The sequence below is a fragment of the Heteronotia binoei genome, chromosome 21 (genome assembly GCF_032191835.1).
Source record: "Heteronotia binoei isolate CCM8104 ecotype False Entrance Well chromosome 21, APGP_CSIRO_Hbin_v1, whole genome shotgun sequence".
Lineage (NCBI taxonomy): Eukaryota > Metazoa > Chordata > Lepidosauria > Squamata > Gekkonidae > Heteronotia > Heteronotia binoei.
The window spans coordinates 172430381-172455192 of NC_083243.1; the positions used below are offsets into that span (position 1 = coordinate 172430381).

Here is a 24812-nt window from a genome sequence, read left to right on the forward strand (position 1 = left end):
CTCATCTTTTGCCGTCCCCTTGTTCTTTTGCCTTCTGTCTTTCTCAGCATCAGGATTTTCTCCAGTGAGTGCTCCCTTCTCATTCGGTGGTCAAAGTGTTTGAGCTTCAGCTTCAGCATCTGACTTTCCAGGGAACAGTCTGGGTTGATTTCCCTTAGGATGACTGATTTGATGATCTTGCAGTCCAAGGGACTCTCAAGAGTCTTCTCCAGCACCACATCTCAAAAGCATCTATTCTGCACTTGACCTTCCTTATGGTCCAGCTCTCACAGCCATACATTACTACTGGGAATACCATAGCTTTGACTATACAGACTTTTGATGACAGGGTGATCTCTACTTTTTATTATACTGCCTAGGTTTGACATAGCTGTCCTCCCAGGGAGCAAACATCTTTTAATTTTATGGCTACAGTCACCATCTGCAGTGATCTTGGATCTCAGGAATGTGAAGTCTATCACTACTTCCATGTTTTTCCCTATTCAAGGAGCGATGGGGCCGGATTCCATGATCTTAGTTTTTTCAATATTGCGTTTCAAGCCTGCTTTTGAGTTCTCCTCTTTCACCTTCAGCAAGAGGTTCTTTAGGTCCTCTTCACTTTCTGCCATTAGAGTGGTGTCGTCTGCATATCTGAGGTGGTTGTTTTTCCTGGCAATCTTAATTCTGGCTTGTGATTCATATGGCATTCCATATGATGTACTCTGTGTATAAATTAAATAAGCAGGGTGACAATATACATCCTTGTCGAACTCCTTTTCCTATTCTAAACCAATCGGTTGTTCCATATCCCGCTCTGACAGTTGCTTCTTGACCCTTATGCAGGTTTCTCAGGAGAATTGTGAGGTGGTCTGGTACTCCCCATCTCTTTAAGGACTTGCCACAGTTTATTGTGATCCACACAATCAAAGGCTTTAGCGTAGTCAATGAAGCAGAAATAGATGTTTTTCTGGTACTCCCATGCTTTCTCCGTAATCCATCGAATGTTGGCAATTTGATCTCTAGTTCCTCTACCTCTCTGAAACCCAGCTGATGAGGGTACCTGAGTGCAATTAACTGCTCTCCTGTTTTCTGAGCTTGTACTGATAGAGAAACTATTCAGAATGAATATGCCTAGAGGGGGGTGGGTAACCCAAAAACCTCAATATTGCGATATAGCCCAAAGTGGAGTGCATTTTTCCACTGCATTTATTTCAAAATGCACACACCTTAAAGAAAAAGTAGTGATAAACTATTTCTGTACCCTGTCAGGATTTCACATCCACAGAGTGATCAGAGTTCCTAAGCCGTACAGACCTGCGATACAACACACTTTCCGGCTGCCTCATGCAGAGCTGTCTCAACTCGGTATCAACCACAAGCTTCCTGCCAGCCCTAGAAATGCCTCTGTGGCTTCTGCTGAGAACAGGAAGAGCAGTGCACCTGCCGTCCCACACAAAGACTCTCTCTACTGCTCTGCTGGGGATAGTAACGGTTCAGTAAGTGGACGCCCTCTAGCCCCTGCGGAAGATGAAGGTGTCCATTAAGAACTATAATGCAGAACCTTCACTTTGGGATCTAATTTTGTAATTCCAAACAACTTGGAACAGAAGCATTAAATCTGGAGACACTGCCAAAATTAAACCCATATAGTAATTGGTCCATCAGCAGGATAGGAAGGAGTACAGGTGAACTAGAGACTGACATCTTGAGCTCAACACTCAATTATTAAGCAAGCCTGTTTCTCAAATGCATGTTTCATATACACACAGATCTCTGCATCCACTTCCTTTGCCTGTCTAAAAAGTGGCTTGTCTTTAAAAGGGAGGGGGGGTGGGGTGCAGAAGAGATAACAAGTTATAGAATTTATTATTTTGTATTGGACAACAGTAGCATGTTATTTAGCTTATTTATTCTGAACTTAAGCAACTGCTAATAAAGTTATAATTAAAAGCATAACTCATTAGGGTTTGTAGAATCTTTCGGGCTCAAGTGCCGTGTTCTACTGGAGAAAGTTTTTCTGGAAGAAAAGAACACGGCACTTGAGCCAGAAAGATTCTACAAACCCTAATGATGATGCCAGCTGTGAAAACCTGAAATCTTTGAAAAGCATAACTGCCATGATAAAGAGTCTAGGGATTTATACATATCCTCCCTCCACCCAATTAAAAACACTATGGAATCTAAAGTAAATGCAGAACTGGGAAGACAGTCTTTCCCATGAAAAAGATAAGCAGCTGTTAGAAAAGTATGTTTCACACACACCATTATTTAGCTGTGTTGGAAACTTCCTTGTGCATTTGTACATGTCCATTTGAACACGCAACCATTTTTAGCTATTAGTCTTCCTGTATGAAACTTTGAAGCAGAGTCTTTCCTACAGGGCAGCATTCATCAATAATACACATCTTGTCATTGAGAGGGATTTGGTTTTTGTACTTCAGCCCAGCAAGAGCTGGTGCATGGGTACTAGCTTCCATGGGGGGCCACTGCATTCATTCCTGGTTGTGCCTTGACTGGAGGCCTCTGACTGGTCAATATGGGAAACAAAAGATGGAACTTAAAAAAAAAAAAGGATTGCAACATGAAGATGAGATGGTCGAGAAGTTAAATGAGTTCTTTGCACTTGTGTTCACTGGAAAGTGTGGGCAGCATATCCAGGCCACAGCTCTCAGGAGGGGAGTCTGAAGAACTGAGTCAAGCTGTAGTGATGAGAGATAAAGTTCTCAGTTGAGGGAAGAAAGCACTGGGGCTCCACAATGATTGGTATTAGGGCCAGTGCTATTTAATTTGTTCCTAAATTATCTTGAACGAGAGGTGAGCAGTGTGGTGGCCTAGCTTGAAGACAAACACAAAATTCAGGATGGCGAAAACCAAAGATGACTGTGAAGAACTCCAGGAGGATCTCCACAAACCAGGCGAGTGGCAGTGTGACAAAGTTTACTGTTGACAAATGCAAAATGATGCATACTGGAACAAAAAAATCCCAACTTCATTATGCTAATGATGTCTGAAGAAGTTGAGAGGGGAAGATCATGCAGTCATAGTGATAGTGGAATGAAAATGTCAAATCGTGCTACAGCAGTTTTTTAAAAAAGGCAAACTCAGCACTGGGGATTATTAGGAAAGGAGCTGAAAATAAAGCAGCCAGTATTATAATGCCCATGTATAGGTCTATGATGCAGCCTCGCATAGAATACTGTGTACAGTTCAAACATGGAATTCATTGCCAGAGGATGTAGTGATGGGCACTACAATAGATGGTTTTTTAAAAAGGGATTCGATTTGTGGAGGACAGGTTTTTCAGTGGCTACTTGCCCTGGTGACTAAAAGGAACCTCTACAGCAAACGTCTGAATACTAATGTCAGGAATCAATCTTGGGAGAAGATGTTGGTGTCCATGCCCTATTATTTGCCCTCCGGGGTAACTGGTTGGCCAGTGAGAGAGACATACAGTGGACAAGGTGAACCACTGGTCTGAGCCACCAGTGGTTCACCTTCATATTTTATGACTCCCGTGTTCCAGTCTAAGGCTCTGTGTTTGCCCTGCTGCCATTAATATAACCACAACCACCATCAAACAGATTGTTGGAAACTAATGCTTTTAAAGAAACCTTACCTCCAGAACTACACAAAGGGAGGGGACAAAACAGACATTTGTAGAGAACTTGGCTTTATAAAGACTTTTTATTTGGAATGAAAATATAGATCTTGACCCTGAATAATTCCCCCCACCCTCTTTTTTTTGTATTTAGTCAGAACCTGCTTTTCTGAGGGCTGGAGAGGGGCGTGGTCCCAGATACAGTAATCTCAGGACAGTGACTGGATGGCTGGTTTCTTTCACAGTCGTGCTCACTGGTCACCTCCATGGTGTCTTTGCAAATATAAATTCAGGAAAGGTAGCAGAAGAATCCTCCTCAACAGGATCTCAGTGGTTTTAGTGGGGGAATGAGGAAAAAAAGTATGGCTACCTCAACAGCATATCATACCCCATGTTATAACAGGAGGCACTAGCTTTCAACCAAACCTGTCTGCTGTAGAAATAGTGGAGAGCAAGAACGAATCAGGCAGAGCACTTAGCTAGTTATGGTCCCTACAGGGAGGGCGAGGCTAACCCCAGCCATCGGAATGGGACAGAGCAGGAGGACCCTGAACAAAATAAGGCAAAAGGACAGATGTTCAGAGCCCAACAACCGCCCCTTGGTTAAAAAATGGAATGGGGGAGCAATAAGAAAAGGAGGCTTGTTCAGAAACAAAACCCAATACATTTCCCCAGTAGTAGCAAGAGAGGGCAAGTCCCTTTCTTGCACCATATGGTAGGATGAGGCAGTGTGAGGGATTACTGGCAGCTCAAAAAGGATGAAGCACTGAAGAAGATCCATGTTGGTGAGGTCCCTTCAGTAGCCAAGACTCCTAGACGTCGCCGTTCTTCATGCGATTCAGCTGCTCCTCCAGCCATGTGATGCGCTCTCCCTGTGCAACCACAAGTGCTCGCAGTGCTGCTACCTCCTGCAGCATCTCCTCAGCTATCTGCCCACCTTCCTGCAACATGGAAACAGGCTCAGTGCTCTTCTAATGCACCCCCACAAACCCAACTACTCAGATCAATTCATCCAATGGCAGGTTCCTACCAGACATGCAGATAGGAGGAAAAAGCAGCAACACAGGCAAATGCTTCCAACCATGATCAATGCAACCCAGCCACGCATGCTGTATCCAACCACAACCTTATTGGAGCCAGAGGAGGGAGCAGGCTGTTCTCAAAGAGAAATTCCAAGTGTACTTGCATACTTTACATGATCTATTTTTGCTTCCAACAGCCTTGTTTACAAGGCATTTAAGGATGTGTACCAAAAAATAAAAGGGTAGGATAAACTCAACACTACTTGATTGTACGTGGCAGGGATAACTGTACAGGACTCTTAAAATCCACAGAAAGTCCTATTAAGTTCTTCTCAGACACCTTAAATTTCAGCAGACTGCACATGTTCCAAGTTTTTCTAGGTTCATGAAGGGATAGCAACTTGCCTTTCTCAAAGTAGTGTTGGCTGGTGAGCCTCAACAGGCAGTAAACCAATGCTGAATATGCACAAGCTCGATTCCCGTTGTCTCCCCCTAGCCCCACTTCTCTTGAAGGCATCAGAATCCCATCCTACTTCCAAGTCTTGTAATTATAAGTTATATAACTAACAACCCACTTTCACCCCTTCAACTCGGCCTCTGTGCAACCATATTAAGACAGGCAAAGCAGCACTCACACACGCCCCATTCAGCCTGGACTCCCTCATTCTGGTGCAGGCAGTAAAACTGAACATACCCCACTGGCCGTGCCAGTGCTAACAGCAGGTGTGGCAGCAGACTGGGATGTGGCACTAGGGTGTGTGGCACTCGGCCCCGTGCTGGCAGAGGCAGGATGGCTCTCGTGTAACAAGCTCCTTCGGTTGACTTTGAAGTCCCGCTGCTTCGTGGGCACGTAGGCTTCACGCAGCGAGATTAGGATAGGCGCTGCTGTCTTCCCTGCCACCCATTCTTCTGCTTCCATGGCAGCTTCTGGCCCAGCTGTGTCTGGGTACAAGTCATCTTGGAACAGATCTGACTGCAAAGAAATGGCAGTGTTAATACTGGCCCGTGTCACCCCCCGCTACCAGGATCTGCTGCTCCAATCAGCAACACAATTCAAGGTAAAGTGCAAGGAAACTATCAACATACTTAGAAGTGATCACTTATTCTTTTGTCATTAAGTTCTGCTCAACGGTACAAGTCTTGCCTCAGGGCCATTGCTAAAATAGCACAGCACATCTGCCATTTGCAAACATGGTGCCTTAAGTCTGAGCTCCAATGCTTCAAACAACAAGGCTAGGAAGGGTCCCCCCTGGCCAAGTGGCCATAAAGCATCCATCAGGATTAACTGAACTGGGACAGGTCAAAGGAACAATTATTCAGACAAATGTAGAGTAACATACTCAGTATCTTGGCTCATTTCAGTTGGGCTATAGGTCTGGAAGAATTGAAGATTTATACCCCGCCCTTCTCCCTGAATCAGAGACTCAGAGCGGCTTACAATCTCCTATGTCTTCTCCCCCCCCACACACACACAACATACACCCTGTGAGGTGGGTGGGGCTGGAGAGGGCTCTCACAGCAGCTGCCCTTTCAAGGACAAGTCCTGCGAGAGCTATGGCTGACCCAAGACCATGCTAGCAGGTGCAAGTGGAGGAGTGGGGAATCAAACCCGGTTCTCCCAGATAAGAGTCCACACACTTAACCACTACACCAAACTGGAACTGAGATAGCTTTTGATAGTCATGTTTGATGACTTTCAGTGGGAGACCCTCTTAGTTTACCCAGATCCTTCAGATACTTTGAATACCATAGAATATTTATGGGATATGTGCTGCCAGGCTGAGATTTGCAGTGGTTTCAGCTCTTTCTAGTGCCCCAAAAGGTGGTGCCAGGAGACTTCTGTTCTGCTCCATGGGACTTGTTCTATGAGGTTCCTCAGGGTTATAGTCTGTTTCTTGTGCTACGTATCATGAACATGAAGTGGCTGAGAGATGTCATCTGGAGACATGACAGTGTGGTGCCATCAGTACCACTGACAACATCTTGCTCTATTTCTTCTATTCACTGGATCTGAACAAAACAACTGCCATTCTGAATAGCTGCCTGGTCATTACATTTATGAAGGTGAATGAACTGAAAATCAATCCAGATAAGACAGAATGTTTGTGTGATGTTTGTAAGAGATGTAGTGGTTAAGTTAGCACAAGAAGTGCCCATGACAGACAGAACTGCAGTCTCCCTGACATGTTTTGAACCTGGGATCCTTCTGAATTCAACTTTCCTTCCGGAGCCTTGAAGATCATAGCTTAAAATGATTTGATAACTACACCTACTCTTGGAAAAGAAAGGCACTGCCAAAACCATTTGTGCTTTAGAAAATTTCTAGATGAGACTGCTATGATGCACTTGATGTGAGATTGCCCACAAGAGTTGTCAGAAAACTACAAGTGGTCCAAAACTTGGCACTGGGTGTAAGAAGGCCCATAACACCAGTGCTGCAATTGTCACATATTGTCTCTATGTTTCTGAGCGCAATTCAAGCTGCTAGGCTTGACCAAAGTCCTTAACAGTTTTAGAGCAGAGTGAGAGTATCTATTCCTATATAAGTCGTTCTTGGAAGTCTGCCAACAAGACCCTATTCACAATACTCTCTCAGCCTAATGCAAGATTGGCATCCAGCAACAGCAGGGCCTTTTCACAGGTTGCCCCACCATTCTGGAACTCTGTCTCCTCAGAAGGTCCGTGTATCTCATGTATCTCATTCCAGATGTAGGTAAAGACTGTTTTCCTCTGATGTCTGAAGATGATGTTCAGAGTATTTTAAAGACTGGAAGATTTTTCCTCCTGTCAACCAATTTCCATGACTATGCTGTTCTGTAACTTTACCTTATACTGTGAACTGCTTTGAAAGCTTTAAGTTACAAAGCAGTATAAAGTTGCTTGTAGGAAGTTGCAAAGGGCTAGCTGAGGAAGCCTTGTTCCAAATAGCTTCACTGAAGACATACAGGTATGTCAAGCTAGACAAGGCCTTTACCATGTCCATTCAGAGTTCAGTTGCCAAGCTTGTTCATAACACCACCGAACACTGAGGTACTGGAATGTAGTAGGGCAAAATGCTGTTTCAAGTTTGAATACCACTGACCACTCACTACCCATTTTTCAAAAGGGAGAGGGCAAAAGGGACGACACAACCATTTCCAAGGAGGCCAGCAAACAAATAAAACACAACGAACCACAGTTATCTCCTTTGAAGGACAAAACATCCAAGTGAAAGTCTGAGTGTAAATACAAATAACTCAATGTATCACGTTCAAACCTAACCAACCTTTCTCCGTCTGTCCTCAAGAGGGAACAGGAAAAATGCAAAATAAAATGATAATGCACTATCTAAAGTAAGGCCTCTTGCAAACGTTGTATTTTACTTGCACGGAGTGAAGACAAAGACTGCGAGCTATGAACTCCAACTCAAACCTTACCAACACTATGAATTTATAGGCAAGTAAGTATTTTCTCAACCTCTCATATGCAATAATGCCAGCTTTTCTTACAGATAAGATGACTGAATGCAACACCCCTGGAACAGAGCATTATATACATGCTGTTATTATTAAAGTCCACAGACTAGCTTTGTAGCATCAGAGTCCTGATTTGTCTTAAAACACATACTTGAGACCTCGGCAGTGAGGGTATTTTGGCCAGCTTTACGTAGAAGCCAACAGAGTGCCCGTGTGCACCCACACACCCAAGTGCTGCTGTTGGGATATAAAGGCTGCTGATGCCTTTGAGAAGATCCTGCTGTCCATGTAGGAAGGACAATACTTAATGAAGGAGGCCTTACATCCTGAAAGTGGCACAACAACCACCTCTCCTGGTAGGCGAAAGCTAAATGTGGAGTATAAATATTGTGTGTTCAGCTTCACCATGCATATCCACAAGGTGCTGGATGGACAGAGCAATGGGTGGCTTTCCCCCAGGCCTCAAGATTGTAACAGAACTGAAAGGCTGTCCAAAGGACTTGTGCAATCATCTGCATATACACACTTATACCTCTGGAGTGTCCCTGCAGCTACACCTCCATGTGTGTCTCTCTCTGTCCTCAAACAATTCTAAAGAAAAAAAGGGGAGCTGAACAGAATATCCTTGTAATCAAAATTACCTTCATCCCCCTTCTGATCAAGCACTCACCTTCCTTGGCACTGTCATGATAATTGGTTCACATTTGCGCTCATGGAGCTTGTAAAACCTGCAGAGAGAGAAGGATGCAGAAGAGTTAGTGGGGCAAAAGCAATATAAAGCATATTATCAATAAATGCTTTATTAAGTTCCTTGGCTCCTATACTCATGAGAATGCCAGCCCAACCTCCTCCCCCCACATGCTATTCTGAGTACCTGGCAATCTCACACTTGTTGACATCCAGACCTCGCTTGGGCATCCATCCCATGCCACGCTGTGGTTCTTTGCTAGTGAACATGTTCAGGAAGTGGATGTAGGGTGCTTCTGCTGTGATCTCAAAATACCGGATGCTTGAGTCTCCCTGGAAGAGAATGGGACAAAGGACACACAGTGGACACTCCTGATCAGGGACACAGAGTTAGATCCAACCGTTCTGTTTCCCAAAGCGCAAAGCCTTCCTTCCAGCACAGGGAACCTCTTTGCACTCTACAGTCAGCTGAATGCTGAGGTGGGCTCCAGCCCATTGTGACTGCACCATCTCCACAAATCCCCTGGGACTCTGCACTTCCTTTTCAAGAAATAGAGCCGACTAGTTAGGAAACAGAAGGAGCAACCAAGGGAATATCTGTATTGTGTAGTATTAGTTCAGTTCAGAGAGTAGAAGAAGAAGAAGAAGATATTGGATTTATATCCCGCCCTCCACTCCGAAGAGTCTCAGAGCGGCTCACAATCTCCTTTACCTTCCTCCCCCACAACAGTCACCCTGTTAGGTGGGTGGGGCTGGAGAGGGCTCTCACAGCAGCTGCCCTTTCAAGGACAGAGGATCAGAGCGGCCTACAATCTCCTTTCCCTTCCTCCCCCACAGACACCCTGTGAGGTGGGTGGGGCTGGAGAGGGCTCTCACAGCAGCTGCCCTTTCAAGGACAGAGGATCAGAGCGGCCTACAATCTCCTTTCCCTTCCTCCCCCACAGACACCCTGTGAGGTGGGTGGGGCTGGAGAGGGCTCTCACAGCAGCTGCCCTTTCAAGGACAGAGGATCAGAGCGGCCTACAATCTCCTTTCCCTTCCTCCCCCACAGACACCCTGTGAGGTGGGTGGGGCTGGAGAGGGCTCTCACAGCAGCTGCCCTTTCAAGGACAGAGGCTCAGAGCGGCCTACAATCTCCTTTACCTTCCTCCCCCACAACAGACACCCTGTGAGGTGCGTGGGGCTGGAGAGGGCTCTCACAGCAACTGCCCTTTCAAGGACAACCTCTGCCAGAGCTATGGCTGACCCAAGGCCATGCTAGCAGGTGCAAGTGGAGGAGTGGGGAATCAAACCCGGTTCTCCCAGATAAAAGTCCGCACACTTAACCACTACACCAAACCAGCCCTACACCAAACCAGAAACGAAAGGACAAACAGGTCTGGAACGGAAACTTGCCCATGGACTGTCTTCTGGCTGAATTTCAGACACATGTACCATTTGATTACTCCACCCTTGATGGTTTAAGAGCTGAATGTCTGACGTAACATCATGACATACACTGGTTGTTAAAGGTAATGTGGAAGTTCAGTTTGTGGCATATATTACTCTCTTGGCCCCTATTATTCACAGAACAACCCCATGAAGTATGTTAGGCTAAGTTTCACGGCTAAGTAGGGATCTGAACCCAAGTCTTCCCAATCGAAGAAAAACACTGTGACTACTGCTTCACTGCCCCCCCCCCACACACCTCTTCAATAGCATACCTTGCCACAGACATAGACAACATTGGTATCAGGGTCGTAGAAGGGAAGAAGGGCTCCATTGCTTGAGTCCAGCTCTTGCAATGCCATGGGCTCCTCGAGATTTTCCTGGAACACAAACAATACAGCAGATGTATCACCTAATGAGTAGCTGATATTTTAAGCCACACCCATTTCATACGCTTATGAGGATGAAAAGAACCTATGTTCAGATAAGAAAGTTACACCTCTTTCTCAAGTTGGGATGGCAGGAGGACTCCTTTGCTTAGCACAAAGGCCCCTGGATCCAGAGCAGGCTCCTTTCCTACACAGATCCCTGCCTGCCTTTCTTTGCCCTCTGCAGAATAACACACAATGAATTAGGCTCATTTTTATATTTATTTATTATTGGATTTGTAAATCACCAGTCCATGCCACAGCAGGGCTCTGGGTGATGTACAACAGAGATTTTAAAAAATTATACATAAATAAACAATTAAAATAACAACTATTTACCACCTAAGATCAGATGGCAATGTTCTATTATTATGGTCACAGATTGCCAGCCACTTTGTGGGCAGCGGCGGGGGAGAGAGGGCAAGATGAACATGGAGAGCAGAAGAAGCTAGCAGCCTAGATGACAACCATCACTGCCCTCAACCAAAAGCCTGGCGGAACATTTCTGCCTTACAGGGCCTGCGGAATTGCAAAAGATCCTGCAAGGCCCTGGTCGTATTCAGCAGAGAGTTCCACCAGGTTGGGGCCAGGAAGGGCCTTTTTTGTAGCAGGAACTCCTTTGCATATTAGGCCACACACTCCGATGTAGCCAATCCTCCAAGAGCGTACAGGGCTCTTATCACAGGGCCTACTGTAACCTCCAGGAGGATTGGCTACATCAGGGGTGTATAGCTTAATATGCAAAGGAGTTCCTGCTACAAAAAAAGCTCTGGGGCCAAGACTGAAAAGGCTCTGGCCATAGTGGAGAACAGTCAGATGTCTCTGGAGCTGGGGCCCACCAGCAGATTGCCGTTGAAGGAGTGTGACACTCTCCCAGGGACCTAATGGAAGAGACAGTCCCATAGATACATCGGTCCCTGACTGCTCAAGGCCTTGTAGGTCAATATCAAAACCCTGGACTTGACTCAGTACTCCATTGGGAGCCAGTACAGCTGGTACAGCACCAGATGTAGAGCTTTTTTTGAGCAGCAACGCTGGCTTGGCGAGGGCTCCAGCTCAAAAAAACATCTCTGGCAGAGGGGAGGCACTAGGCAGCCATGCACTCCCACACCACGCACTCCATCCTCTCTGCCGCCTCCAGCAGGCTTGCAAAGATAGTGAGAGACACAGATCAATCCAGGAGCGCCCCCTCCTGGGAGAAGCTGGGCCTGCTGCTGCCTGATCCACTGCACATGGCTCTCTCTCCAGCCGTGTTAATAATAATAATAATAATAATATAATAATAATAATAATAATAATAATAATAATAATAATAATAATAATAATAATAATAAAAAAAAAATTTATTTTATATCCCACCCTCCGCCGGCAAGGCAGGCTCAGGGCGGCTCACAGGACATGGTATATACCATGATTACAATAAAATACAGTTACTACAATAAAACACAGTTAAAATATAATTAAATTACAATTCATAAATTAAATTAAGTGTGGGGGGGGGGGGAAGGGGAAACAAGGTCTTTCATCGGGCTGTGTGAAAATGCCCATCCATGAAATGCAGCTGGTAACACAATACTGTTCTGTGTCAATATGCAAAAAGTAACCTACTGAACAGGTGAGGTCACTTCCAGTGACATCAGGGGGCATGGCCAAACATGCAAATGAGTTCCAGCTGGGCTTTTTCTACAAAAAAAAAAAGCCCTGACCAGATGTATATGTGTTGTCCATGACATTCCCATCAGGACTCATAGTGCCACATTCTGCATCAGTTGGAGCTTCCAGGTCAGTCTCAAAGACAGGCCAGGATAGAGTAAGTTATAGTAGTCCAGCCTGGAGGTGGCTGTTGCATGGATTACATTAGCTAGGTCATGGCACAATAGGAAAGGGGCCAGTTGCCAAGTCTGGTGCAGATGAAAAATCACCAGCCTGGCAATGTGTGTGACTTGGGCCTCCATAGAGAAGAAGGCATCCAAGATCACTCCTAAGCTCTTGATGGACTGTGCTGGTGTCAATGGCACCCCATTGAGAGCAGGTAATCTGTGCCTCAATCCTGAGTTCCCCCACCAGCCACTGAACCTCTATCTTAGTTGGATTCAGTTTCAACCTACTCTGCTCTAGCCATCCAACCATGGCCTCCAAACCCACAGTCAAATTTGTTGGGGGGTGGTATCCAGGTGCTGTCCAATAACAAATACAGCTGGGTGTCATCTGCACACTGGTGACACCCAAGCCCGAAACTCCACACCAAGGGGTTCATATAGATGTTAAATAACACTGAGGAGAATAATGCCCCCTAAGGGACCCCACATATTAAGAGTGTATCTAGAGGACACACTCTCCCCCCAGCACTACTCTTTGTCCCTGACCACGGAGAAATGAGGTAAGTCATTGACGGGCTAACCTCCGAACTCCTATATCGGTGAGGCAGTGGGTCGACAGGTCATAGTCGACTGTGTCGAATGCTGCCATGAGATTTAATAACAACAACAGTGCTGACCAACCTTAATCCAGCTGTCCATGGAGATTGTCTACCAAGGCAACCAACACTGTCACTATCCCATGGCCAGGGTGAAAGTCGAACTGGAATAGATCCAGCACCAATGTATAATTTAGGAATCACTGGAGCTGTTCAGCTATCATTCTTTCAGTTACCTTACCCAGGAATAATGTTCAAAACTGGGCAGTAATTGGCAGGATCAAAGGGATCCAAAGTTTGTTTATTCAAGAGCACTACAACCACAGCCTCCTTGAAACCCTCTGGATAGGCCCATTTCCAGGGACAGATTGATAATATCCATCAACAGGCCCCATAGCCTCTCGATGCCAGCTTTTACCAACCATGAGGGGCATGGGTCAAGGAGACATGTAGTTGGACTGACAGCACCCAAGATCTTGTCAACATTAGCGGAGGAGAGAAGGTTGAAGGTATCAAAGACTAAATCCAAAGACAGCCAAGGGACCTCCAGTTCACTTACTGTATCAATATTGGCAGGCAGGACACAGTGATGCGACAGGACTTTATTCGCAAAAAAGCTAGTGAATGCCTCACAGCTAATAGCCAAAATTCTATTATTTTGGTTCTCCTTAGTAAGGGATGTCAAAGGCCAAATTACCCTAAACAATTGTGCTAGGCATGAGCTAGCAGACGCAATGGAAATGAAGAATTCCCACAGATTTTACCCACAGATCCCTCTTCCTACTCACAGGGTCCCAGAGTGCCAACTGTCGTTCACTCATACGGCTGAAGCCTGTTGTGAAGATCTTCCCATCAGCCAAGAAGATGGCCCGCATAGGACGTGCTCCCTCATGGGCTTTCTCCTTTTCCTGTTAATTAATGAGCAAGAGAGAGAGAGAACAGGTTATGAAACAGAGACTTCATGATGCTACTTAACTAGAACCAGTTCATCAGCCACCCTTGGTATATGTTATGCTGGATCCAAAACATCTTATATTACTTGAGCAGCATAGTCACTCACCTAATTTTCACGCCCATGAAAATCCACAGTGCCCATGGTGTAATCACTCTCTGGCTCTCAGTTTTTAATTTCACTCCAGAACAAGACTCATTGGATAGCCGCCACCAGTCGTTATAGCACTAGACAGACCTAAAAATAAATCTCCCCATCCCTGAACAACCACTGGCTGGAGAACTAGGAAACCTGACAATATTTAAATTAAGAGAGTCAGATGCTCCACAACAGCCAACACATAGACCTACTAAGCTTCTTCCCACTGGGATCCACAGTTTCTGTGTTCCTTGAGAGCAGGAAAGGAAAGTAGGACAGGCAAGGCCTATTTGAGCCCTTAGCTGTGAAAATATGACCATAAATACACCACAAATATGACCAAAAATTGTATTATTACTAATAAACAGCGACAATATAAACTTACTTCAATCTACAGAATTATATTTTCCTCCCAAAACAATAATATATAGCATAATATAATATGTAGGTTACAGAAAAGTAAAAATATGTTATTTCTCCCCCTTCCCCCTCTTCCTTCTCCCATTCTCCTTTTTCATCCCCAGTGTTTTTCCTCCCCCCCCCTTTTTTTCAAATTTGCCAAACTTCAATTGTTTACCATAAGTACAGAACAGAAATAGCCTCTGGAATCTCATTCAGTTTATGTAAATATTCCAAAATAGGGACCCAAATCACAACAAAATCACTGGATTCAGAACCCTCATTTGTTTTAGACAGATCAGTTAATTTGGCCATTTTATATATAGGTTCCACAGCTTAGAATGCCATATATTCAATGTTGGGGCAGCTTCCGATTTTCATTTATGGGCTATGGTCATGTTAGCAGAGAATAACAATAATGATATCCTACGGCTAGGACTAGGAGGCATCCCGTTGCTAGGCTTCCACTTCTAAAGGTGTTTTAGTAACTTACAACTTAACCAGGTGCACCAACAACTACTACCATTTCTATTCCCTTACCCACTATTAGCATACATACTTATCTCACTCATCCTTCATTCTCATGTATTTTACCATTACTACAAAGTGCTCAACACAGCACAGATTACCCCGCCCGTTTCGTTGTTATATTCTGTCTCTGTGACTATGCATGCAGGATGAATGTGCTACACACAATCCTCTCAATACACATAATTGCCATTTTTTTCAGGAAAGAGCAACATCTAGATTTTCCAGCCTCAGTGATTATACATGTTGGGAAGATTGCATGCAGTGTACTTGTCCCACATGTGCGGTCGCAGCTCCCAGAATGTAATGAATGAAAAGGGCTACTAACTCAAACTATTACTGCTGTTACTCCTTATATCCAGAATTCACATTGAGACTGGTTCCAAGTGCTACTTTACTAATTGCACAGAAAAGTGGCTCCACAAACAGAACCATTTCCTATTCAAAGTTCTGAAAGACTGGAAGTTGAAAAGGAATTTGCATCCCATTTGCATCTCCAACACAGCTGTCTTGCAATGTACTTGGGAGATCTAAACCTCAGTAACCTTCAGTTACCGAGAGCAAGAGGGAAAACAAGGGCATTACTGTCACCTTCATATCATGCTCACAACCCTCCAGAGGTATTTGACTGATCCTGTCGGATTAAACCGATCCCTGATCCAATCCAGCGAGGCAATTCTTATGCTCTTAATTTACACTAAACTTCAAACCCAATCCTACAAAACAACTTGTAACAGCAAAGCCAGTGTAACATAGTGGTTTGAGTGTCAGACTGGGATCGTGACTCTGTAATGGAAGCTAGCTGGGTGACCTGGGCCAGCCACACAATCTCTACCTAAACTGCATCACAGGGTTGTGGTGAGGATAACGCCATAAGCCACTTTGGGTCCCCATGGGGGGGTGGGCAAAGGCAAGGTGTAAATGAATTAGCTACATAAATGTAGACACTATCATATACATAGATTTTTACAGGCCAATTATCTAACAATTGCTAAGAAGGTAGCTAGATAACCTCCAACGAATAGTTAAAGTGATAATAGGCATGACCAATGCCTGGATAACCAACCTAGAGATGGGAACAGGGCAGCAAAAAAAAAAAATGCAGGAAAAAGCTGCTCACACATCAGGATGGGGAAGATTGAATTCTAAAATACAGTTTCTCCTTGGTGTTTTGGATGTAACAAAAAAGGGTACCTGGACACCTACTAGATCAATAACGACAACTGGATGGAAGACAGACATGCACCAAGAGACTCAAGAAGGGATAAACCTACCGCAACAACCTGCCCACGGCGTGGGTCAATGATGCGCACACTCTTGTCCTTGCAAGCTGAGCAGAAGAGGCTGCCATCACAATTCCAGCTGACATTATAGATGAGGTCTGGATGCAGGTCATCGAGGCGGTAAAGTTCCTCAGTTGTGCCCACATTCCATACGATAACCACATTATCACAGCCTGGAAACAGAATGTGTACATTAGAACATGTGAGTCATTGGTGGTCTGACACAGATCTCAAAGCCATTGCACAGCCCCCATCCCCCACACAGAAACACAATCCAAACTCTCTATCTTGCTTCCCCCACCATAGACGGTACCTGCACTGAGAAGGACATTGCGGGCTGTTGGATGCCAAGTGATGATGCCCACGCGCTTTGAGTGTCCTTCTAGAACCACTACCGGTTCTGTTAGAGGCAATGCCAGCCCATTCTCTGGGATCTGCCATACCTTGAGGGGGAAATTGAAATAAAATACAATGGAACGATCTGTGAGTCTCCTTTGCTCCATCCTCCAGTTTCATACCTTAGTTCAAACCTTCATTTTCTCATCATTCTGCCCAAAACAGCTCTCCTAGCAAGAGAAATTTATCCCACCTTTAGACTGCTCTGTATCCAAGAATTTGTGCAGCTACATGCAACTCTGAAATTCCACCCCTGAAAGTCATGTTCAGTTACACACACATACAAGGGTTTTTTAAGATTTCTTATAGATTCCAGTCTTTAAAGTCTTTAAGGCTTTTAAATACCTTGCTTTTAAAATAAACAGATTAAAATCTCAAGATGCTGAATACTACCCATGATACAAATTTCTATTGCTTGATCACTGAATTCATAGACTGCTAATCTTATGCACATTTCTATGGGACTGCAAACATGTTCAATTTATAAACACATGAACATACCCTTTCCCCCAGTTCCTTCTCACCATTATAGTGCAGTCCTCAGAACCACTGGCAATTATGTGATCATTGTGTGGGCACCAATCAATGTCCAAAACAGGCCCTGTGTGCCCACATACTGTAGGGTAGGACTTATCAATGCGCCCTGTCTGGAAAAAACAAAAGAGACAAGAATCTACAGGTAATTAAGGCCTCCTAGTGGTGTCTTCTAAGCCACTGTCCTGTTGCTCACTTTCACCTATGCTCCAGCCATTCCCATTCCACTGCAACTCTGTTAGCATCTGTCCCATCCCTGTCAAATCATAGGAGATGGGATCAACCTGGATGAAAGCCCTGGATGAGAAACTGATGAAAGTTACAATGCTGATTGGTGATATTTTTGAGGTGGGCAAAACCAAAGTATTTTCTCCAATCAAAAAGTGACTCCCTGAAATCGACTGTTGAACCTGAGAGCCCACAGGGTATGCGCACCACTCTTTTTCGGTCTTTCTTACCCAAAATCTTTACCCAAAATACGTACTATTTTACCATCCCACATTATTGCAGAGCCTTTTTTGTTTGCAAGACTAAACATTATACCTACAATGGTTTTGCAAGGGACATTTTTGAACAGGCCCTACACTGATAGAATCTGCCCTTGTGGCCTTAACAGGATTGATACATCCTTTCATTCTCTGCTACAATGCAGATTTTTTTTTGAGATTATGAGGGATTACTATATTAAACCTTTATTCAACCAACCATCCCTTGTACTCTGGAAACCCTGGGTCTTTTGCTCAATGATAAGAATCCCAAGCAATCCTAGCAATTGCAAAATTTGTCTCAATCCTTTTAGCCCTTGAGAAAGAAAGAAAGAAAGAAAGAAAGAAAGAAAGAAAGAAAGAAAGAAAGAAAGAAAGAAAGAAAGAAAGAAAGAAAGAAAGAAAGAAAGAAAGAAAGGTCTTCTGCTGCTCAAGATTTGTAAATCGATGAGCTCCTAACGGTACAAAAGGAAAGGCAAAAAGATATGAGATGGGAGCATAACAAAAGAAAACCAGGAGAAAAATACAATTTAACGAGAGTTCAGGAATTCTCAGGACTGCAGGAATTCTCAGGACTTCAAAGTGGACTTCAATTCCATACAAATCTTTCCCATGCCATTATCACAAACTACATTTCTAGCCCCTCTCACCTTGTGCAGCGGGAGCACCATGAATGCCCCTCCCCCACTGGCCTCCACAATCACAGCCACAAACTTGGGGTTGACAGCACAGAAGGTGCTATCCCAGGTGACCCGTGATACCCGGATGTCATCGTAGCACTGGTCGTTCTTGACAGGCTGCCCAAAGACATGGCGGAACTTGCTCTGGCGCACAACCTTCCGGAATGACATGACTAGGGAGACACAGATGAAGACCAAAGCAACACACCTTTGATTGGCAAGTCAGTTCAGTGCTCTCTTCACCTAGTCCTAGGCTATGCTCAGGCTGCAGCAGACTAACATGGCTACCACCCTCTCTTGCATTTGGTTATTTCTAGTAGGATAAAATTATTCAGAAATCTGGAGAAGAGATCAAAGGTTAGAAGCTTCTGAATTCAACGAACTGCATTAGGGTTTGTAGAATCTTTCGGGCTCAAGTGCCGTGTTCTACTGGAGAAAGTTTTTCTTCCAGACGTTTCGTTCTCAGCTGCGGAGAACATCCTCAGTGGCGTTGCAGCTGGAGCAGGCGCTCTGACCGAAACGTCTGGAAGAAAAACTGGAGAAAGTTTTTCTTCCAGACGTTTCGTTCTCAGCTGCGGAGAACATCCTCAGTGGCGTTGCAGCCGGAGCAGGCACTCTGAACAAAACGTCTGGAGAAAGTTTTTCTTCCAGACGTTTCGTTCTCAGCTGCGGAGAACATCCTCAGTGGCGTTGCAGCCGGAGCAGGCACTCTGAACGAAACGTCTGGAAGGAAAACTTTCTCCAGTAGAACACGGCACTTGAGCCCAAAAGATTCTACAAACCCTAATGATGTTGCCAGCCATGAAAACCTGAAATCTTCAATGAACGGCTTTAAATTTTTTTGTTAATTTCTATTCCACCCTACCCAGAAGCGGGCTCAAGCAGATTACAGCAAGTCTAAACAAACAACAATGAACAATAAAATTAACAATAAATTTAAATAGTTAAAACAATAAAAACAGGAAAACAATGAAAATTACTTGGTTTCAGGTGGAAGGCAACCAATCAGGCCATAATACAAATACAGCAGAACTGATCTCAGTAGGCCCGATAAAAGGTGGAATACTGTGGCAAGGGAGGCCGGACTGAATGTACTATGGGCGTCCATATTAATATTATATTAATAAAATACCACAATTGAAAATTTACTAAGAAAAGTGTGTCACTGTCACCTTTACAAAAGTGTCACAGCAGAGTGTGAGGAAACTACATAATGCCCCTGTATAAATCGACGGTGCGGTCTCATTTGGAGTAGTGTGTGCAGTTCTGGTCGCCGCACCTCAAAAAGGATATTATAGCATTGGAGAAAGTCCAGAGAAGGGCAATTAGAATGATTAAAGGGCTGGAGCACTTTCCCTATGAAGAAAGGTTGAAACGCTTGGGACTCTTTAGCTTGGAGAAACGTCGACTGCGGGGTGACATGATAGAGGTTTACAAGATAATGCATGGGATGGAGAAAGTAGAGAAAGAAGTACTTTTCTCCCTTTCTCACAATACAAGAACTCGTGGGCATTCGATGAAATTGCTGAGCAGAAAGGTTAAAACGGATAAAAGGAAGTACTTCTTCACCCAAAGGGTGATTAACATGTGGAATTCACTGCCACAGGAGGTGGTGGCGGCCACAAGTATAGCCACCTTCAAGAAGGGTTTAGATAAATATATGGAGCTCAGGTCCATCAGTGGCTATTAGCCACAGTGTGTGTGTGTATATAAAATTTTTTGCCACTGTGTGACACAGAGTGTTGGACTTGATGGGCCGTTGGCCTGATCCAACATGGCTTCTCTTATGTTCTCTTATGTACCACAAAGGCACAGGGTTCATCAAGACAACTGACAGAAAGGGCATCAGTGGTCAGCCTCAACAAACTGCTCCTACTCTGTAAGTCTGAAGCACCCACCCAATATGCTATCGTTTCAGTAGGGAAGGGTAATCTCCTTAGAAACTGTCCAGCTACAGGCAACCACCTGAACACGTCCCACAGCACTTTGGTAACAATCACAATAGTAAAAGTACAAATCTGGTTCCACTACACTACTGAAAATGCTCTTGGGAAGCTGATAAGAGCTATCGTTGTTGCTCAACTTTTTCAGTCTCCTGGTCTGCTTCAGTGGCAGGCTCCAGCCTGCTTTAAACTGTCACCAGGTGTATATGGAGCCATAGGAAAATCTTCCTTTAGCGTGTTCCTGTTAGAACTGCTGCTGATCGAAGACTCAAGACACATTTTAGTTCTATTGTGCACAGGAAAGGGGTGGGGGGGGGAGAGAAGGAGACATATAGAAGGACTCGTTTGAGGCTACTATACATCAGCAAACCAGAAGCCTTCCCGATCTTGGATGATGGGGGAGGCTAAAATAAAGCACAGGGGGAAATGTAAAAAAACGAAACTGACTATTGAAAGGGTCCTTCAAGGAAAACCTTCACGGGGAGGGGAAGAAATCCCGCGATTTCATTACTGCATTAAAGCCGTGGGATGTGAAGCGTAATTTTTGTAACTCAAGGCCAGCTGTTCCTGTATGGGTCCTAACCCTCTGGAAGAATCTCGGCAAATCAGAATATAGATTGAACATATGATGCTGCCTTATACTGAATCAGACCCTTGGTCCATCAAAGTCAGTATTGTCTTCTCAGACTGGCAGCGGCTCTCCAAGGTCTCAAGCTGAGGATTTTCACACCTATTTGCCTGGACCCTTTTTGGAGATGCCAGGGATTGAACCTGGGACCTTCTGCTTACCAAGCAGATGCTCTACCACTGAGCCACCGTCCCTCCCCTAAGGGGCTCACTAGATGCAGGGGCTCACTTCGCCCCCTCCCCAACCACGATCTGGAGGGCCAAAGGACCTCTCCCGGCCACTAGGACTCAGCCCCGCAGAAGGAAAAGGGGAGCCTCTAAGCACGTGCAGAGTCCCCTCCTTGCGCCCTCTGCCAGCCGCTTTCCACATCCGGCATACGGGTCGCAGCCCCGCCGCGTCTCAATTGGGAAAAGTCAAGACTGCAAAACAATTTCCTGCACTCTCCCAAGCGCTGGAGAGGAAAAGGCGCGGCAGAAGGGCGGGACTCGGGGGGGGGGGGGAGTCCTCGAAAAGAATCCCTGCCAGCAGCCTCGCCTCCTTCGCCCACCCGGGGGGCTGCCCTGAGCTCGGCTTCTCCCCTCCTCCCCGCGCTCGGGGCTCAGCTTCTCCCCTCCACTCACCAGCTGGGGAGGCAAAAGGGCAGGACGGCGGCAGCAGCAGCCTCTCCCTCGCGCGCTGCCCGGGGTGGCGCAAGCGGCTGGAGGAGGGAGGGAGGGAGGGAGGGATGGAGGAGGACCCGAGCTGGGCTGCAGGAAGTGACAGAGGCAGCGAGGCCGACTGGGGAGGCTGACTTCCCTTCCTCCCTTACCTGCCGCGGAAAGCACCGCCCTTGGGGTCAAGAGTGGGCCACGGCGAGAGCTGCTTGCCTGGACAAGAGCACCCAAGAGAGGGCCGGGCAAAGGATGGCGCGCCGCCTATCTTCGTCGGCTTGGGGTGGGGTCAGCGGCTTGTGCTGGCGTGCAAAGCGAAAGGCGCGGCGTTGCGGGGTAAGAGGCCTTAAGGAGGACTCGGTCGGACCCGTGGGAAGGGAAGAGTGCCTCTGAGCATGCGCCTTGTGCGCTTCTTTCCCCAGCCTGTGATAGCCAGCCCGCCCAGAGGAGAATGACCCAAGGCAGCCCCATGGGCTGATGTGCAAAAGAGCGCGCGTGTTGCCTTTGCGACCTGTGTGCTTTTGGAACCGAAGCTGCAGGTTAGAAGCAGATATTTGCCCCTTGCAGAGGAGGACTTGGGGTAGGGGGGAAATGGCGCTTAGGCCTTTCTGAAGGCCAGCCTGCACATGCGGGGAAAGGAGCTGGCGAAATCTTGACGCGATAGAGAAAAGGCTGTAACGCCTCGTGCGTAGGTTTAGAGAGTCGCTTAAAAAACAAAACAAAACACTTCCTGTAAAATAAAATCTCATGTATCACAGTGCAAGGTTTAAGCACAGTTCTTTGCATTCCGTGAGTTTTCTGCTTGAAGAGAATCATTAATGCCTGGGAATCTTGAAAAAAGTAATCGTTTCCCTGTAGACGGGAGTGGTGCTGTCCATTCTGCCCCTCCTTGCCTGCTCATTTTGCTGCTCATTCCTTGTATAAGAGCCGAGGATGTCCCCCAACCACACTTTCCTTCCTTATGTTTATACCTGAATGCCTGCCTTTGTGACAGAAGTAGTCTTTGGCAGGGCCGGATCTGGGGGGGGGGGGGGGGCAGAGGAGGGTGCTTGCCCCAGGCACTGACTGGGGGGGGGGGGGCAGGGTGGAGAGCCAAACTGGGTATGGAGTCCATTGTATTCTATAGGACCATAAGTTAGAATGGCCCGTAAGTAGGGTTGCCAAGTCCAATTCAAGAAAAATCTGGGGACTTTGGGGGCTGTGTCAGGGGGTGGAGCCAGGAGACATTGGGGGTGGAGCCAGGAACAAGGGTGTGACAAGCATAATTGAACTAATTAAGGATAGGGGCACCATCTTTTGGGGCTCATAGAATTGGACCCTCTGGTCCAATCGTTTTGAAACTTGGGGGGTATTTTGGGGAGAGGCACTAGATGCTGTACTAAAACCTTGGTGCCCCTACCTCAAAAAATAGCCCCCCAGAGTCCCCAATACCCACAGATCAATTCCCCATTATTCCCTATGGGAATCGTTCTCCATAGGGAATAACAGAGTGCCCTTTAGACATTTCCCTCCCCACCATGCTTTCTAAAGGGGGGGAGGGCCTCCAAACCAGGGAATCCCCTGCCCCCTCCCTCTCTCTCACACACAAATACTTACTAGATCTTCTTCCTGCAGAACTCTACTTGCTGTGAAAACGAAAGCAAAAGAAAGGGAGGGGTCATCCTCCATGGAAACTATTACTGACCCTTTCCAATGAAGCCCTTCCTGTTTCCTGCACAGCCTTAAAGGCACACATTTTACAAATGAATCAGGAGCTCTACAACTACATGATACCTACACGCATGTTCTCCCCCCCCCCCAGACTTCCGGATTTTTTGAGAGCGGGGGAGGAGGCTGCAAATTTGGGGGTCCCCCGCCAGGGCAGGGGGTTTGGGAAGCCTACCCGTAAGGGGGAGTCATTTTTTAATTTTGCTCCCCCCCCAGATGTAGATCCGGTCCTGGCCTTTGGTTGGGACAGGGAAGCTGCCTTCCCTAAGTATGGACAGACCAAGACTGTACTGGAACCATCCCTTCTGCTCTTATGCCAAAATGCTCTTGGTTGAAGTTTATTATTCTTTATGGTGTACTTAAGGATTCAGGGTGAAACAAAGCCCATGAAACCTATGGTCCAAGAGAGCTTAAACTCTTAATAGTGCAACCTTATGTAGTATTACTCCAGCTGAAGCCCACTGGAGTGATTTTGCATAGGATTAGATCCAGGTGGCTAGCCATGTTGGTCTGAAGCAACAGAAGAAAGTTGGAGTCCAGTAGCACCTTGAAGACCAAACAAATTTTATTCAGAATGTAAGTTTTCATGTGCACTTCATCAGACGAAGGAATGGTGTTTAGTGAGCAGAGTTACATATAGCAGTGGTTAAGCATGCAAAATGGTATAAAGTTGTCGTGGGGTCCTGCCCACGCACCAGCGAGAGAAGTAAGATTTACACCACAAGGAAAACACACACACAGAGAGACACACACAGGGAGGCGCCTGGATCAGTTTCTAAAGTTTATCAGGTTGCGCATAGCAGCTTCTCATAACTCCATAAACTCTTTATTCTGCTGCGCAATACCGATGGCCGTTTTTATTTATTTCATGACCTCATAACATTCCACTTGCTCCAGCCAATTATCCGCCGTATCAGGTCAACGTGACCACAAATTACACCTGCGCAAATCTCTCAAACCAGCATGTTTCTCTGGTACCATAAATCAAGTTTGTCTGCAAAACATTCCATCCACGCACTTTTCTCTCTCTCTCTTAAATCTGCATTACTGCACCTTCTTTGCACTTAAACTAAATCCCCACAAAAGTTATATCCAATAGCAAAACAGTGAAATTAACAAATTAACTGCCCACCAGCTATATATAAGTCTGCTTATATATATACACATAATGTACACCATTCCTTTGTCTGATGAAGTGTGCATGCACACGAAAGCTTACATTCTGAATAAAACTTGGTTGATCTTAAAGGTGCTACTGGACTCTAACTTTGTTCTCTTGCATAGGATTGTGCTGTAAGTGTCTGCAGGGGTGAAGAGAAAAACAATGGCCAAGGGATGGATATCTAACAGTGCCCACATCAACTAGGGGCACACTGCTCAAGGGAATGTGTTGCCTGAATAGCATTTTATGACAAGTTCCCCATTCTCCATAACTTAATTCAAAATAACCACCACGTTTCAATACAGTAACAAACA

The 24812-nt window shown here is 45.6% G+C and overlaps 1 protein-coding gene across 1 annotated transcript; it reads right to left on the reverse strand.

The window, feature by feature from the left end:
* Positions 1-3644: 3644 nt before the first annotated feature.
* Positions 3645-22038, reverse strand: CORO1B (coronin 1B). The gene is made up of 11 exons (XM_060262668.1): positions 21788-22038; positions 18379-18581; positions 17234-17356; positions 16627-16756; positions 16305-16486; positions 13802-13921; positions 10445-10549; positions 8929-9074; positions 8725-8782; positions 5294-5572; positions 3645-4518 (listed from the first exon to the last, which is right to left on the reverse strand). The coding sequence occupies exons 2-11, from the start codon at positions 18577-18579 to the stop codon at positions 4390-4392; spliced, it is 1473 nt and encodes a 490-aa protein (XP_060118651.1). The 5' UTR covers positions 18580-18581; positions 21788-22038; the 3' UTR covers positions 3645-4389.
* Positions 22039-24812: the final 2774 nt, after the last annotated feature.

Coding starts and splice junctions, on each gene's coding strand:
- CORO1B (XM_060262668.1), bottom strand. CDS start 18,579: ATGTCATTCCGGAAGGTTGTGCGCCAGAGCAAGTTCCGCCATGTCTTT. Junction 9,075..10,444: donor TTGTCTATGTCTGTGGCAAG/GTATGCTATTGA, acceptor ATTCTCTTCCAG/GGAGACTCAAGCATCCGGTA. Junction 8,783..8,928: donor AACAAGTGTGAGATTGCCAG/GTACTCAGAATA, acceptor CTCTCTCTGCAG/GTTTTACAAGCTCCATGAGC.